At 40.5% G+C, this 16,949-nt stretch overlaps 1 protein-coding gene across 1 annotated transcript in view; it reads left to right on the forward strand.

Annotated features, from left to right (window-relative positions):
- The first annotated feature begins 731 nt into the window (after positions 1-731).
- GRK2 (G protein-coupled receptor kinase 2) overlaps positions 732-16,949 on the forward strand; it is a 43,026-nt gene continuing 26,808 nt past the window's right edge. The window contains exons 1-2 of the mRNA XM_081937184.1: positions 732-3,868; positions 13,931-14,007. Of these exons, the coding sequence (XP_081793310.1) occupies positions 3,756-3,868; positions 13,931-14,007 (190 nt within the window). The 5' untranslated portion in view covers positions 732-3,755. The remainder of the gene's footprint in view (positions 3,869-13,930; positions 14,008-16,949) is intronic.

The following is a 16,949-nucleotide window of genomic DNA, read 5'->3' on the forward strand; positions in this document are numbered from 1 at the left end:
TCAATAGAGATAATGTATTTTCTCTTACTCAAAAAAGTCAATTTATCCAAAAAAAATTGCACTGGTCATTATTAAAACAAGAGCAGAATCCTGGCATTGTAATAACCTTGGATTTGGAGTACTATATCATCAGCTGGAGATGCTTCCTAATAATCTATGACAGCAAAAAGCTTAGATTAATCCACTTATATTCATTTCCGATGTAATAGTTAGTCCATTTGTATACTCTTCTGAGCCCTGTTACTACAAATCTGTTGTATCATCAGAGTAAATCAGCCAGTGATATGGGAAGAGAGCTTGTAAAGAAGTGGTTGCTGTAATGATTATCTCTCTTGTGCTTGAGTACCAAACACTGGAAACAAAGGCATGTTTATTAAACCACAGTGAAAGAAAACTTTTGTTCCTATATATAGTGTTCCAAAATTTAAAAACAATGTAATTAATAAAGAAGTATTGTGATACATATCAAAATGTAAAAAACCTCCACCTCTATTCCAGACCTTTATAAGTATACTGCATTTTAAGCCCACCACAAAAATTCAAACAAAAATTTTATATAAAGTTTTTACAAGGAATAAGAATAGAAAGGGAAATTGAAGTTGGGCAGTCACAGCAGAATGTCATTTTATTATTGTATAATCTCTAAGAAAAGTGGAGTTTTTATTTGTTGGCAAGAAGAGATGTCGATTGGATTGGATTTGGATTCATCCATACATAGAACAGATCTATTGCAATCCCCGAGCAATAATTATTACAAGCTTACGGTAAGTTTCACTGGATCTAAGACACAGATAATAGATGTTTGTATAAGTATGTTGTACATTTTCTTATGTTAAAAAAAATGATTAGTTTTATGAACTATTTAGAACTATTATGCATGCCATGAAAAGGTACATTATCAGTAAGAGATACCAAGAACCTTTTGGCTGCATGCTGGTAGCATTTTGGCTGAAGCTTTATAGAATGCAGAATTATTTTTATATTTTTTATTATTCTGGTTGACATTAAAAGCAAAGTTACAGTTAATATAAAACTGGCAACTTCCTTGTCAAGTTGCTCTATCCATTGTTATAGTAGTGGCCATACCAGATTCTATATTGTTCACATAATTTTAACATGCCATCTATCCCAATGTGATTTAAAATGCAAAACAAACAAACAAAGACTTAAGTTGACCCACTTTCACAGCCTGTTATAGTCAGGTGCCTAACAACTATATTTAGAAATGTACAAAAAAAGTATCTTGCTGGGTTAGATCAAAGGGCCTGGCTAGACTACAATATTATTTCCCACTGTGGCTAACCAGAAACCTATGGAAATATTCCTGTAGATCACTATAAAAGCTATTACGATATATAGGGAAATGATTTATACCTGTTGCTTACATGTACTTAGTTGTTTAGTCCGAAGAAAAGGTGAACTGTTATGCTCTATATATCCTGTTTTGTATTCTAGAGCTGCTCCACATCACTATTTACTCAACTGATGCAGAATCAATTCATTTGAAGCTCATGTAGAATTGGGTTGCTCTTCCAAAATCCTAAAAAAAGCTTTGAAATATTTAACTAGGAAGCTGTTTTAATTTAAGAAAAAAAATAAACTTTATTTTCAGATGAAAGAAAACATCAACTGCATTTTCAGTTTTCCAGCTTTCAGAAGGGCACATATTTGGTGTATGTGCTGTATCTATAGTAATAATGGTGGTCACTCTGGTATGCAAAATGCAAATAAAAAGTAGAGAGGCAGGATTGTTTAAGGAAATTAACAACCCATGTGATAGACTCCTTAAAAAAATATCCGGTTTGAATTTCATATTAGTCATAGTGATGACCAGTTCATACTGAAAAACCAGATTAACAACTTTTTGGCATGACTAACTATAGAGTTTAAGGGGCGCAAGGGATCCATATGATCACAAGCAAAAAAGAAAAAGAAACATGATTGATACAATTGATTTGTGTCTTTATCAGCTGATTCTGTTACATTGGATGGATGCTTCTTTACTGTATAAATTGAGGAAAAAAAATAACTGAATTTCTGGAAACAGAAGTATACAAAAACTCTGTTTGTAACATTACATCTGTGATGATACTCCATTTCTACGCGAAGGACAACACCTGCTTTTGAAGTCATTATGATAGTCTGTGTGTTGAAACCAGAGGAAGATGTGCTGAGAATTTCTTCTTTGATGACAGTCAGCCTAATTTGCCTTATCTTGATCCGAAGGAATATCCAAACTGTACACAGATAAATGTCCTAAATTGTTCTGGGCATAATTTCAGAGAGTACACAATATCAAACTCCTGAAGCAGTTATGAGGCTTTTCAATTACTTATTGACAGGACAAGAAAAAATTGCTATCTGTCCTTGCTTAACCTGGTCCTTCAGCTCTTCCGCCGCCAGTGTACTCATCAACACTGTAGCTGAGTCCATTCATCTTCCTATCAAGTTCTTGTAATTCTTTCCCAGAGTAAGTCTTCTCCAAAAAGCTGGATCTTCACAAGGAATGAGTTCAAAGTAAGACCATTTGAGCCATGATAGCTTGTCCCTCTAGTAATAACTCTGGGCTGATTTGATGACCCATTTCTGTTTTCTTGGCCTTAATGCGGCACTTCTCACCCTCATCAGTCAGCTCTACGTCTCCTGCCTCCGTGCGTGAACATCGCCGGCTCCTTTCTTTTCTCACACTTGCGTGAATGTCTTTGTTAATCAAGAGTGCAGCACCTATTTTTCTTGCCTCATAACTTTCCCCTCTGAAGGAAGATGCTAGCCAAAGGGCCTGTTGCGCATGCCTATGCAGCAACCGAGGACAGTACGAATCGGCCCCGTTAGGCCTCGGAGCGTTTCTCGATTGGAGCGTTGTGTCGTCGTCGTCGTCGTCCCCCCGCCTCGCTTCCCCATTGCAACGAGCTGCCTCGGGCTTCTCTCGTATCGAGATGGAAAGTGCTTGGGGCGGGAAGATGCGGGGGGAGAGGCTAAAGCTGCCGTAGAGCAAGCGCGTTGCAAGCCCGCCCGCGGTCTCTGGAGGGCAGCACTGGGGCGACGAACTTCCTTCGGCGTTCAAAGCAACCTCTCCTTATTGCCCGCCAGCAGCGCGGGTGCTGTTGAAGTTGCCCCCAAAGGATCCGAAGCGCTGTGTCCAGAGACAGACCTTTGCTCCTGCGAGGTTGCGGGGTGGGGGGAGGAGTCCCGCGGGCGAGGAGGAGGAAGCAGCCCGGCTCCACTCCTAAGCTTCAATCCGCGCCCGGGCGTGAACCGAGCCTGCCTTCCCTTCCCAAAGCGGGGCTGCTTTGACGGCGCCTTTTCCTCCAGGCCGGGCTTGCGCTCCGCCTCGGGGAGAGAGAGAGAGAGAAACCCCGACGGACCCAGCGCTCGAGTGCCAAAGCAGCACCCCGCTCCCTCTCCGCTTTGACAGGCAGCCCACCCCTCTTGTGCGTACACACATAACTACTGCGCGCCTAGCCCCAAAGAAGGCACGGCGGCGGCGAGCAGGCGAAGGAGCCAGCGGCGTCGGTGCAGAAACAAGGTGGACGCGCGGCTTCCCGCACAGGCATCATGTGGGTCTGTTGGTAAGAGGGGTGGGGGGGGAACCGATCCCCGCTCCTCCGCCCCGCTCCCCTTCCCGCGGCACGCGCAGCGGCACCCGCTCCGGCAAGGCAGAAGGAGACGAGCCCCCCCGGAGGCCGCGGGGAATAATCGGAGAATTGATTGTGGGGGGAAAAGGAAAGCAGAAGAAGAAAATATTTCCTGGCAAGATGGCCGACTTGGAGGCTGTGCTCGCCGATGTGAGCTACTTAATGGCTATGGAGAAAAGTAAATCGACTCCGGCGGCTCGAGCTAGCAAGAAGATCATCCTACCTGAGCCGAGGTGAGCTGTGTGCTGGGGGTGGGGTGGGGGGCGTTGGAGGGCAGGTGTGTGGGAACCCAGCGCCGTGGAGGAGTTGGCTGCCCCGGGTGCCTGCCTGCCTGCCTGTGTGAGTGCGCGGGCGCGTGTATGAACCTCCATCTGTCTTGAAGGCGCTCTTGAAATGAACCGTGTCAGCCTCCCTCGCCCCTTCTGAAAGACGTGTTGCCCTCGGAGGAAAAGATGGGAGGAAGAATGGCATCTGTCCTGTTGTATGTTTTGGGTTACTACCGTGGGCAATAGGGTGTCACGTGTCCCCGTTCTTCCCTCGGCCCAATTTTAAGGTGGGGGGGTGCATTATTCCTTACAACAGCAGACTCCTAGGCCACCTTTATAGAGGAATAAGCCTCTTCCACGACGGCACTGCTGTTTTCCTTATCTGCACGTCACAGTTCCCCCTTTTGTTGTTTTCTGGTGTATGTGTAACAAGCGGTTATTAATCTCTGCAGAGGGAGGCTGTAATAAATTATATGATGATTTTTCTGAGCCATCTGGTATCTGCCCCTCTGTGAGTCCAGAGAGCATGCATTAAGGCTGGAGCTATGTTCAGAAAGCCTAGCCACTTGCATATATGTTTTTGCGGTATTCGATTCAGGAAGTGGACCCTTGTCGCTTGGCTCACAAGGATCTCTTCTAACACTTATATACAAATGCTTGTGTCTTTATTTCTTTAGCACTGTGGATTGGAAATGGGATTGCACTTAGACGTTCATGCCCTTTCTTGTCACTCTAAACTTAAATGGGAATTAGAGCTGCACAAACAACATTGCAATCCTGTGCAAATCATTTGCAAGGTCACCAAGGTGCAGTTTTTCTCAAAACAAATAAGGAGGAATGCGTTTGGTAGAAGATTTGCTTCCTATGTAAGGATTTTACTGTCAAGTGACACCAAAATGGTCTTGGCACATGAAATCCGAGGGCCACAATTTAGTTTGGCCAACCCTTAACTCGCTTCCCAGCAGCTGTTACCAAGGGCAACTGGGTTGGGCCTGACAGGCATTCTGCACCGACAGCACATAGGGAAGTGCAGGCTGCCTTCTATTCTCCCCCTTACCTCCCTCTTTTTCTGCCAACCTCCATATGACATCTGGCCTATTCTGCTCTACTCCATCTCATCCAATAACCTTGGGCTTTCTCAACTCAGGCCAATGGCTATTCAGACACAGCTTCCCTCCACTCCCCTACCATTGAGGGGTGAATGAATGGATGGTCTCTGAAATAAAGCAGAAAGCACCCTTGGAGGGGGAAAAATGGCAGCTGCTCTTTTAGAAGATGAAGCAGATGTGTAACCATAGCAATGCATGAAAGACCCAGGAGCCTTTGTGTTCTTCACATGCTGCTGGTTTCAATATGGAAGTACTTGCCCACATGGGAACTTTGGGTGCTGTTCCTCCACAGTCTTAGAAGGAAAGAATCTTAAAACAGAGAGAATCGATCAGCAGCCTTGGATGCCCACCTTGGATAGTAACACTTCTCTGGCAACTCTCTTGGTTAAGTCACAGCCATGTAGAAAGTTTATTCATCAAATTTATATAGCCACCCATCTCACTGGAAGTAACCTGGGCAGCGTACAACAATTTAACAGAAATAGCAGAATTAAATTATATTTATCCTCATTTAAGTACCAATTCTATTTGTATTAAGGGTGTTACTGGTGGCATGTTCCCACTTACCTTTCTCTTCTAAACTCATTAGAAAGACCTTCAGTTTTCTTAGTCTTGCAGCTACCCTGATGTAGAAGTATGGGAGACAGGTGATCTTAAGGGTAGATCTAAATACAGAAGAAGACACCAACAAGATTTTCATTTTAGGAGGTTGCCCTAAAAAAAATTAAAGACCAAATCAGTGGAGCAAGGCCCTAAAATAAGGTTAGGAATTGAAGAAGCCTGCACTTTTTCATAGTCAGGAGCTGTACTGGAGAATTCCAGTCTGATGGAATAATGAGGGCTAAGGTTTGCAGATTCAGGGATGTAATTTAAATGTCTTCTGAAACCAGATAGTGGAAATACATCAAAGAGGTAGGCCTTGGACATAATTCAGCCAAAATCACATTGCAGAAGAAAGCTTATTTGTATAATTGTTTTATGCATATTTTATTTTGCTTTGGGCAATCAGGGATTGGGCATAACATCTCAGAAACTGTTCTGATATTTAACCGGTCCTTAAATATCTAGATTGTCTTTGTAGATCAGAAGATGTGCTGAATAGTTGTCCCCTGTATTGATTTTTGTGATTGCTTTGCTTGACGTGATCTTGGCATGGGAGAGCAATCCCAGTCAAAGCTAACAGTGTCACATTTCTGAAGGCCAGAATGTTAATTCTCAAGCATCTAGATACACATGATTTAGGGGAACCGCTGGCAGTGAGGACCCTACATATTCTCTTCTCAAACATTTCTTCATGGATAGCTGACCAAGTAGCTTTCCATTATTTTTTCTTTATTTGTTTGCTTGATCTGTATTGTGAAATGTGAGAATTGTTGTTTTCTTTTAAACAAAGGGATACTTCAAGAAGATATAATGTCAACAAGTTGGACAAGACAATTACTGAAGTTAAACAGTAGAGAAGGTTGACCATACCAGATGAAGTACATTGAGGTTTTTTGATATGAAAAAGTATAAATCACTTAATTTAATCCCAAATCTTTCCATTAATGTTATCTGTGCATACTAAAAAAGAGGAAAACCACTAAAAATGGTATCGATAACTATTTGATTTCTGAATTCCCCCTTCTTTGTACTCTAAACAATTTACAGTATTTATAAACATAGCTGTAGAAACTATGCTCCTAAGTGTTTGTACGTACTTGCTGTCTGATATATAGTATATATGAAAACGGTTCTTTCTTATATTTACAAAATTTCTATTACGTATACAGTTAATTTTGCTATTGATGTGTATACTCCAAGTTTGAGTTCCCAAAGAGATAACTTTTGTACTATGTCTTTTTTCCAATGTTGTGTAGTTTGTCCTCACAGGCATGAATAATTCATCTTAATGAATTATGGTGTTTTTCATTGGTATGTTCTGAAATTATACATAATAAAAAGAATTGTTTTAATTTTGAGTTTGATTTCTGAGATTCTCTAAATGATTGTGTGCAAATGTTCCAATCCTCTTTTTTTTTTGTCGAGGGAGCGGTTACATGTCCACCACATGTGATATTGGGGCAGTATTTCTATTCCGATCTGGAGTAAAAATTCTGCCTAAGATTGAGGTAGATCTCTACTTCAGGCAACAATTGGGATCAGAATGTCGTTGCTAAGCAAGTCGGTTATTAAGCGAGTTGCACCTTTTACAAGTTGCACCTTTTACAATTGCCACAATTGTTAAGCAGATGACTACAGTTAAATGAATCATAGGGTTGTTAAGCAAATCCAGCTTTGCTTGTCAGAATCTAACTGGGATAGTTGCAAATGGTAATCAAATGATGCAGGGATACTGTACCTATCATAAATACATGCCAGTTTTCAATTTTCATCATGTGATGGGGGGTTGCTCCAAGGGTCATATGTGTGAGAACTGGTTGTAAGTCATTTTTTTCAGTGCTTTGAATGGTCTCTAAATAAATGGTTGTCAGTTGAGAACTAACTGTAATAGATGGAGGACTGAAGAATAAAGCAGACAAAAGCTGCAGAGTAAATGATGCTCATTAGCATAGTAGGAATTTTTTTTTTCTCTGTATATTCTTTGTTATGCTTGTTCTTGATATTCCTGAAAATATTTGAAGTCTTTCTTGGTTCATGGTCCCATTAATGCAGGGGGTGTCAAACAGAAGGCCCGAGGACCGGATCCGGCCCGCGGGGTGCTTAAATTTGGCCTGTGGGGCTGCCCTGGAAACAGTGAAGGACCAGCCCGTGGTGCCTCTGCCAGCAAAAATGGAACTCAGGAGAGCCGCATGTGGTCCTTGCGTGCTCTATTTTTGGCTGCAACAGCCACCTGCAACCCTCAGCCAGAGAAAACGGAGCTCAGGAGGGCCCCACACAGCCCTTGCAAGCTCTGTTTTTGCTGGCTGAGGGTTGCAGGAACCGTCGCAGCCGAAAATGGAGCTTGTGAGTCTGTTTTTCCTGGCAGAGTGCTCGGGCCGCCACAGGCGCCCCCCGACACAAGTTGAGCTGGCCACACCGCCTGACCACATACCCCAAGGTCAAACACAACCCTAATGTGGCCCTCAATGAAATTGATTTTGACACCCCTGCCTTAATGTCTCCTTTTTTTATTGCTCCTAGGCTCGTAACTTGTATGGATTTAGTATTAAGTGTTACCGTGTAGTGTCTTGGGACTTTGGGAATGTGGATCTGTTGAGCTACTTTAGAGCCTTAGCCACACCTTGAATTTTGTAATTGATCGTTGAATCCAAATTTCTCACCACCCAATCTCACTACTCTAGCTCATAAACCACACAATATTAATAATTTAGACAAGAAAATTGCTGCCATACTAATTGCAAGAGATAATGTTCAAAACTGATCAGACTCGTATTGTTCTCTTGAGAAAGCAAACTCAAAATTTTACAGATTACATTGAATTCTACTTTATTCCAAGAAAATCAAAATGGTGCAAATAGTCCCCCTTGAGCAATTACCTTCTGTGGTGGGTTTTTCACTACAGCTCTTCCTCCAATTGTACATCCTCTGATGTATATGGCTACAGTTGCCATACTTTACAGTAGCTGGGACTATAGGGCATTCTCATTAGGAGTCAGGGAAACTATAGTTCAACTCATACAAAGAGTGGACAAGATTGGGCTACATCAGAATGCAGAATTGACACAGCAGCCTTTCATAATTCTAATTATGGAACAGTTTCATCCTCTCTCAGTAGATTCTGATATTCTGCAGTTCCTGCCTTGGCAACTTTAAGTGTCGTTTTAGCATCACTTCCGCCTAGAATCGAAGAATCATTGCAGCTTTCAGGAAATGGTACCTCCTCGGGTTTTAAACCCGTTGGATCATCTACAACAGAAGCAATTGCAACACAGACCAAGAGTTGTAGCAATTTAGATCCCGTTATTTGCTGCAACCACTTGATCAATGTCTTGTACACAGATGCTAGAAATGTGTTACTATAACACAGGCGTAGCATTTTTGAAAGGGCAGAATTTAGCATTTCATGTTGAAAGAGAAGATTATAAAACAACTAATAAAAGTTTTCTTATCTATTTGTTACTGCGTTGGAGCGTGTTGTTGTTTTTTTCCTGTTAAGGGAAGCAGGCTATTTTCTATGCATTTATTTCCTTTTTCTGTGATTAGTCATGGCAGCAGCCCTCATCCATTGCTGTGCTTTGACCCCCTAAATGATAAATGAATTTGTGTGACCTCCCGGGATAAAATTATTGTTTTCAGCGTGATTGTGCAATGAATACAACATTTTTAAGAAAATGCATTTTCATCTATCAAATGAAGAAAATGATAACACTTTGTCAAATAAAAACATTACATTGCAAATAACAGTTTACAATCTTATTTTTGATAAGAATGATCTTATCAAAAGATAAGATCATTTCTGAGGTTTTTTATTTTTAATATAGCCACTTTCCTTTGATCTTTACTCCAACAACTGTAGAAAATTCTGACTTTGCAGAACAAGGCAGAGCAAGACTGAGCTCGGTTTTATGTATGTGTGCCACAAGCGTTGCACACCTAAAATTGGACCCATGTCAAAATTATTTCCAGGTTTTGGTGGTGTGATCATTATAATTTGGGTCAAAATGTGGGAGGTCCAGGTTCAATTCTGTTCTTAGCCTTAAAAACTCATTGGGTGAATTTGGGCCAATTATTATCTCTTAATGCACTTTTTTTTAAAGAGGGGTGACATTGTAGGGATATGCTGAAGTGTAATGGCCATATAAGCCATTTGGGGTTCTTGAGAAGGCATGGTGAGGAATACATTTATCAAAACAGTAAGCTCCCTGCCAGTGTCTCTTGGCAGAGCAGGAGCAAATTTTTGAGAGTGATCCAGTTTTTAATATACAGAACAGAGAAGTCTGCAAAGCAGGAGTTCTAGTCAGGGTATACTTGCCCTTTCCTTGCTACCTGTTCAGCCAGGGAGCTGCTGGCTTATCCAGGCAGAGCAATGATCCAGATTCAAGTGTGCAAGCTGGAGGAAATGCAGAGTGGGCAACTTGTCAGAACTTGCTTCAGATTTCCTTGGAAAACGTGGCTGCCAGTTTGTCTAGAATGAATGGGAGCACATTTTGATAAGATCCATCTTTGGATGTGCAAACCAGTGTTCTTGCAAAGCTAGAGCTGTTGGCTTGTCCTGACAAAGCAAATGGCAAAATTTTATTTATCACATTTAGAAGCCACTCATCTCTCTCACAGAGAGATCTGTGTGGTATATAAATATATCTGGCAAAAATCCTGATATGCCTGCACACAAACCTCAGGAAAGTTGCTCACCTCTTCCATAAGGTACAACTTACACTTTTAAGAGCCTCTGAGTTAATGAGTCAGTACTGAAGTGTTTTAAGTCTCCCAGTCCAAAAATATGTTTAAAAGCAGCTCCGATATTCAGGGTTACTTGTAAGTAATTTCCTATTTCCTTCCCAATGGCCTATGTGTGAGTAAAACCATTTTCAACATCTGGCTGATTATTTTTAGTAGTAACTATCTCTCATTAAATGCCTGTACTGGAAGAGTTCAACGGAACTAACATTCTCAGTAGCTTTTGCGGTGCTGTATAACCTTATTTTACTAAGAAAAAATGGAGGCAATCCTAGGATCAGATTCCTAAAACTTCTATAATTACTATTAAACCTTAACAGCAAATGCTCAACTTTTGCATTTCGACAGTTGTCATTGGAAAAACTATAACTGGTATTCCCACTGATGTGAAATTACTAGAAATTAGGAGTTTCTCCTCTTAACATGTTTTTTATTAACAGTTTATGGTTCCAATAATCCTCCTTAAAACTTTTCTGGTTGTGTAGACCAATTGGCTAGGGAATTCTGGGAGTTGAAGTCCATATATCTTAAGGTTGAGAAACACCGGTTCACTTTTGTTTACTTCAGGAAATTAAGCAAGCCTGCTTCTGTATTCCAGCTTGGCTTGAGCACAAAGTAGCTGTCTAGAAGCTAAGAAGGTTTAACTTCTGTACATAAATGGAGTAATAATTGTACATTCATAATCTGACCAGAGAACCACAGGCATAAAAGGCATGTTAAATTAGGTTTAGTTATGAATTATAGGTTTTAGGAATGCTGCCTTGTTACATTTGCGATAATTAGAATATGTTGCACCTTTTAAGATGATACGTTCTTTTCATTAAAAAAATCCATCTAACATAGTTTCAGGTTCTGAAACTATGTTAGATGGATAACATAGTTTCTCGAAGACAAAAAGTCATGAAATCACATAGTTTTAGCGTAAACATGGGTAGGTGACATTGAAGCTATTGAGGAATTTTTGAATAACTGTACTGAAGACTGAAATAGGAGGATGCTAATGCAGATTTTTTTTTTCATTTTTAGAAATAAAAAATGAGCTCTCACACAGTTCAGAAATTTAGCTGTTCTCTGTGAGGGAAATAAAATTGTACCACAGTAGCAGATATTTACAGAGAAAGTAAGGCCTTGGATTAGCTCAAAAAGATTGCAAAAGTTTAAAATTAGAGTTTCAATACTTTGTAATACATTAACTCATCATGTCTAGCTGGTGGAGAAGCTATTATACAGTAGTATCAAATCAAATTCAAATTTTATTTGATTAGCCGCAACCCTCTCCCGAAGGACTCGGGGCGGCGTACAGTCAAAAAGATAAAATACACATAGGACACACATACATACGAAAGAACAAGGACAATTACATTTGTGCATGGAGGAGAGTAGACCTGCAAGTGAAAGACAATAAACACAGCTAAAAACACAGTTAAAACACAGTTTAAAATCCCCTAAATAAAATTGCTGAATTAAAAACCCCTCAGGAGCGTAACGAAGTTATGGTTGGGCCAGGCCAGATATTTGAAAAAGGTGGGTCTTGAGCTTAACACGGAAGGAGCGGAGGTCTGTAGTGGTCCTAATATCCGGGGGGAGGTCATTCCACAGGGCTGGGCCCGCCACAGAGAAGGCTCTGCTCCTGGGCGCCGCCCCATGACATTGTCTAGTGGACGGCACCTGGAGAAGTCCCTCTCTGTGCGAGCGAATAGGTCGTAGGGATGTATGGGGCAGAATACGGTCCCGGAGGTAACTAGGTCCTGAGCCATGGAGCGCTTTAAAGATCGTAATCAAAACCTTGAAACGCACTCGATAGACCACAGGAAGCCAGTGCAGCTCGCGCAGGTGTGGTGTCACGTGGGAGTACCTGGTGCTCCCCATAATCACCCGCGCGGCCGCATTCTGGACCAACTGTAGTCTCCGAGTGCATTTCAAGGGAAGCCCCATGTAGAGAGCGTATGTTTTCCAGATTGCCACCTAAAAGTCTTGCCAACTCATCATTGAGATACCTTTGTAACTTGAAATTTCTGGCTCATTTTCAGCCCAACTATACTCTGTCCCAATATCATGTTTGGCAGTTTACATCTTCCTTACAGATAATCTTTGATGTAAGACAAAAGTAGATAGAGGGATTTTGGCCATTAACAATGCAGTCATTAATTGAGTCATTATGTGACTGGACCCAATTTTATGATCATTTTTAATGTGGTTTTTTAAGCGAATCATATGGTTGTTAAGTGAATCTGGCTTTCCCAATTAACTTTGCTTGTTGGGATCCCACAGGAGGTTGCAAATTGTAATCGTGTTACTGCAAGACACCGCAATCATCATAAATGCAAGCCAGTTGCCAATCACCTGAATTGCAATCATGTTACTCAGTGGTGGGATTCAAAAATTTTTTACTACCAGTTCTGTGGGCGTGGCTTGGTGGGCATTGTGTGGCTTGGTGGGTGTGGCAGGGGAAGGATACTGTCAAATCTCCATTCCCTCCCCACCCCAAGGAAAGGTTACTGCAAAATTCCCATTTCCTCCCGATCAGCTGGGACTCAGGAAGCAGACAATAGATGGGGGCAGGAGCAGTCAAAAGTGGTATTTACAGGTTCTCCAAACTACTCAGAATTTCCGCTACCAGTTCTCCAGAGCTGGTCAGAACCTGCTGAATTCCACCTCTGATGTTATTGCAGGGGTGGTGCTATGACTTTAATTTCAAGAACAGACAGTAAGTTACTTTTTTCCAAGGACTGTCACAACTTCAAACAATTGCTAAGCAGTTGTAAGTCAAGGAATACCTGTAGTCATTTCTTTTGAGAAACCACCTAGAAAAATGAGCATGGCTCTGTTTCAGTACAATACTGGAATATGTCCCCAGTTTGCTTTTTTACACATTTGAAAGAGGTAGAGGTGATCCTAAATATTTTATTTTGTTTAAAATTAATCTCTCAGATCTAAATGCCATTCTAGAAATGCCGCATTTTCTTTATAGTAATTAACTACTGACTAAATGCTGAAAGAGTGCGCCAGAGTACATTGGAGCAGGCACCTGTGTGCCTTCTTACCTGAGATTTATACTGTATTTTCCTGGGATTGCAGAGTTACTATGTACACCCAAGAAAATACACAGGTACTTTAAGGAGACATCTACAAATACATTCATGTCCAATGCAGGGCACTTTTTCAGCTTCATATTTGTACATCCCTATTGCAAATGTACCTTCTTTTTTATGGTTAGAATTAGCGCAAAAGAGGAACTGCATTCTTCTTTAAAATTAAAACAGAATAGCTAGTACATGAGTGGTCAAATATTTTCTGTTGAAGATGATGATTTTAAAAGTTTTCCTTAATCTAGTGCTCTCTAGATATTTTAGACTCAAGCCTATTGCTAGACAACAATTTGTCAATTACATTTGGAGAAGTCTCTTTAATAAAACTAGCACCAAGGTAGACACACCTAATCTGCTGTAGAGTCTTCCCAGTATCAGAAATACTAAATTTGCTAGTTTCTAAGATGCTTTGGGAAAAGACTTTGGAGAGAATACACCAAGCTAGAAAGATATTTCACAATTAACTTCTCTTCTGTGCCTTCTCTTGGCAGCATCCGCAGTGTTATGCAGAAATACTTGGAGGATCGGGGTGAAGTCACCTTTGACAAGATATTTTCTCAAAAGATTGGTAAGTATTAGAATCTTTGCATGGCTATATGTTCAGCTAGATGCATTATCTAAAACAAGGAAAGTTCAATGGAATTGGAAATCTGCAGAGCTGCTTACTCAGGGGCTGCAGCATGACACAATGATCTGTAAATTACCCAGGCACTTTTTAGTTTAACATATTATGTGAACTGTGAGATTACTTTATGGTTAAGTGTGATTGTGTTTGCATAACAAGTTGAACTTCATACGAAGTCTAAAACTGAATCAACAAATGGCATTATATGGTAGGATGTTGCATGAAGCAAATCATCACCTCAAGCTATAAAGTAATTTTGTTTTGACATAACATATTGTGTGAACACATCCAGTACAGTTTGCTAACCACGATTTCAAGTTTAGAATGATTTGCAAGCAGCCCGATTGTGCCATTGCAGCTTAATTTACCTTGAATAAACAAGTTATAGGCAGACATAACCAATATATGGTTTTGGCTGTTAAGAGCTCAAGTTCTGACCAGAAATCAATCAATCTAGCTATGCATATTTTTCACTCAGTTTTTATTTCATAGTTTTCATTCAGTATAATTTTTATAATAACAAACACATAGCTGACCAAAATAAAATTGAAAGGGAAACTCATAATGCAAATTGAAAAAAGGTTCTATCTTTTGATTCAGGGAGATATAATCTTAGTTTTTTTAAGTCACTGCTACAGTTTAGAGCAGCCTTGGCCACCTTTATTTAATTGTAGAGTTAGCAAGTCTTTTGCCTCCCCGAGCCTGATGCTCCTTTTGGTGAGGATTATAGCTTCCATTGTCTTAATAGAAGTGGTAGGGCTGTTCCAAGATGACTACTTGCAAAGGAAACTGATGCTTTGTATCTTGAAAGTTGTATGAGGGAAAGGGCTTTTGAATGGTAAGATGTATCCCATCATAGAACTGCAAACGGGGATAAATGCTGTACCAGGTTAAAAAGTGCTGCCTTACTTAGAGAAATCCATTCAGTCTAGTAACATTGCCTTTCATATTGATGCACAGCAAACCAGATAATTCAAGATGAGCTTAAAGCCTCTATTAAAAAGGGAAAAAATGGAGAAGAGAATAAATAGCTGAAGTCTGCAAAGAAACTTGCTTCCTCTTGTCCTCATTACAATGGTGTCTGTTTCCTCTTCCGTTAGTTTGGAAAAGTGCTTGCTTCACTTGGTAAATATTTGTGGTGTTTGCATGACATGCTTATCTATGTTAACTATCATTTATTGGATTAAGTCACCCAGTTTTCTGGGTTCTTACAGCAGTCCAAATAGTGTGTAGCATGTCAAATCATGCACTTTCTGCTGTTGGAAGGGAAAAGCATTTAAAACATCTGGATTGGAAGTACATGAACATGCCTTTCCTCTTGCTATTCCAGGTCTGTCGATTATCCACTGCATAACCTTTATAGGTGCCTGTGCTTTTAAGAGTTGCACAGCAAGCAGAATATTTCTCCCTGCAGATTTTTCTCTTCACTGCAGTTAACAGAAAATCTGCACTGGAGGAAATTTCTCTTCTGCAGTTCTTAAAGATGCAAGAACCTTTAGGAATCAAAACTGTCAAGCTTTTCTTTCAGAATGTCTATACCATCAACACCTGCGAAAGGAGTAAATATTTCAGCAGGTGGAATATTTGCCTCCATAGAAAAATAGATGGGGGAGAATTTACCTATTGAATTTCTGTTTGTCTTTTGTCGAAGACACAAGATCCTGCTCAGAATAAGGGGTGGGAGGAGTGCAAAACCATTAAACCCAATATTTCTGTCCTTCTGGCAAAAGGAAGGATCTATTTGCTCCAGCTATAAATAACAGAGAAGACTGTAATTTACATAAAATAAAGTTTCATAAAAGATATAGAAAACATAAATTTGGGACTGAGTAGTGACTTTTGGTCAACAACTCACTGGGTGATACTGGACTGTTGCCCATGCTCAGCCAGACAACAACAAGTACACTAGCGCTGTTTCCCCTTTCCGTTATTACACCCCGCCCCAACAGGAAATGCTCTTGCTTCCTCCCACACCCACAGCCACTTGTGGTTTCCGCATGATATATCCCAATTTTGCCTATTCTCTCTCTCTCTCCTGGTTGTGTTGCTTTCTCAATAGTTTTTTAACCTCAGCAATCTCCCCTTGCACTTGGGGAAGTGTAGGCCGATAGGGACGCTGGGAGCTGTTGAGCCACAAACTGAAATTGAAATTGATCAGCCTGCACCTCAGTGAGTGAGCAAGGGAAGGAACAGGAAGCAGAAGATGGGTGGCTGCTATGATTGAGAAATTAATAAATGGTGCAAGGATTAATAATTTTTGAATGTCCAGTTTCAGTTGCTCTCTTTTTAACATTGGCGGGGTGAGACTCCTGGATTAATATTTTGATGAGATTGGCTTTACACAACACATGAGGCAAAACTATAGCTTGCTGGTATATGGTTCAATTGGATATGTTTGCACAATAACACACCTTTAATTAACAGAGCCAAGAGTTCAATTCTCAGTGCACTCCATGTTTTGGTCACACATGATATACTGAACCGTCAACTAATCATATGAATTGGGTTTATATAGCAGAGTAGGCAACGCTCACTAGTTTCTTGTTCAATATTTTATGTAAACCTAACCTGCATACCTAATTCACAGTTTAGAGTGACGTTTGAATACAGAATATTAATTAAATAATCCATGGTTCAAAAATGATGCAGTTATATAGGTTGGGAAGCTATAGTTAATCACTTATTGTGATTGATAAATAGCTTTCCAAGTTGCTCTAGGTATATGCTTTTGATTACTGGAATCGTAGAACATTTGTGACTCATGACTAACAATTGAAGAGGGACCAACAAGCTTGGGAACTGTCATTGACTTTTTATTGATATTTGGTGCATTTGACCTGCAAAAATTAACCACGGGAATCTTTTTCTGGCATAAAGATGAAATA

The sequence above is a fragment of the Natrix helvetica genome (genome assembly GCF_964273705.1).
Source record: "Natrix helvetica genome assembly, chromosome: 1".
Classification (NCBI taxonomy): Eukaryota; Metazoa; Chordata; class Lepidosauria; order Squamata; family Natricidae; genus Natrix; species Natrix helvetica.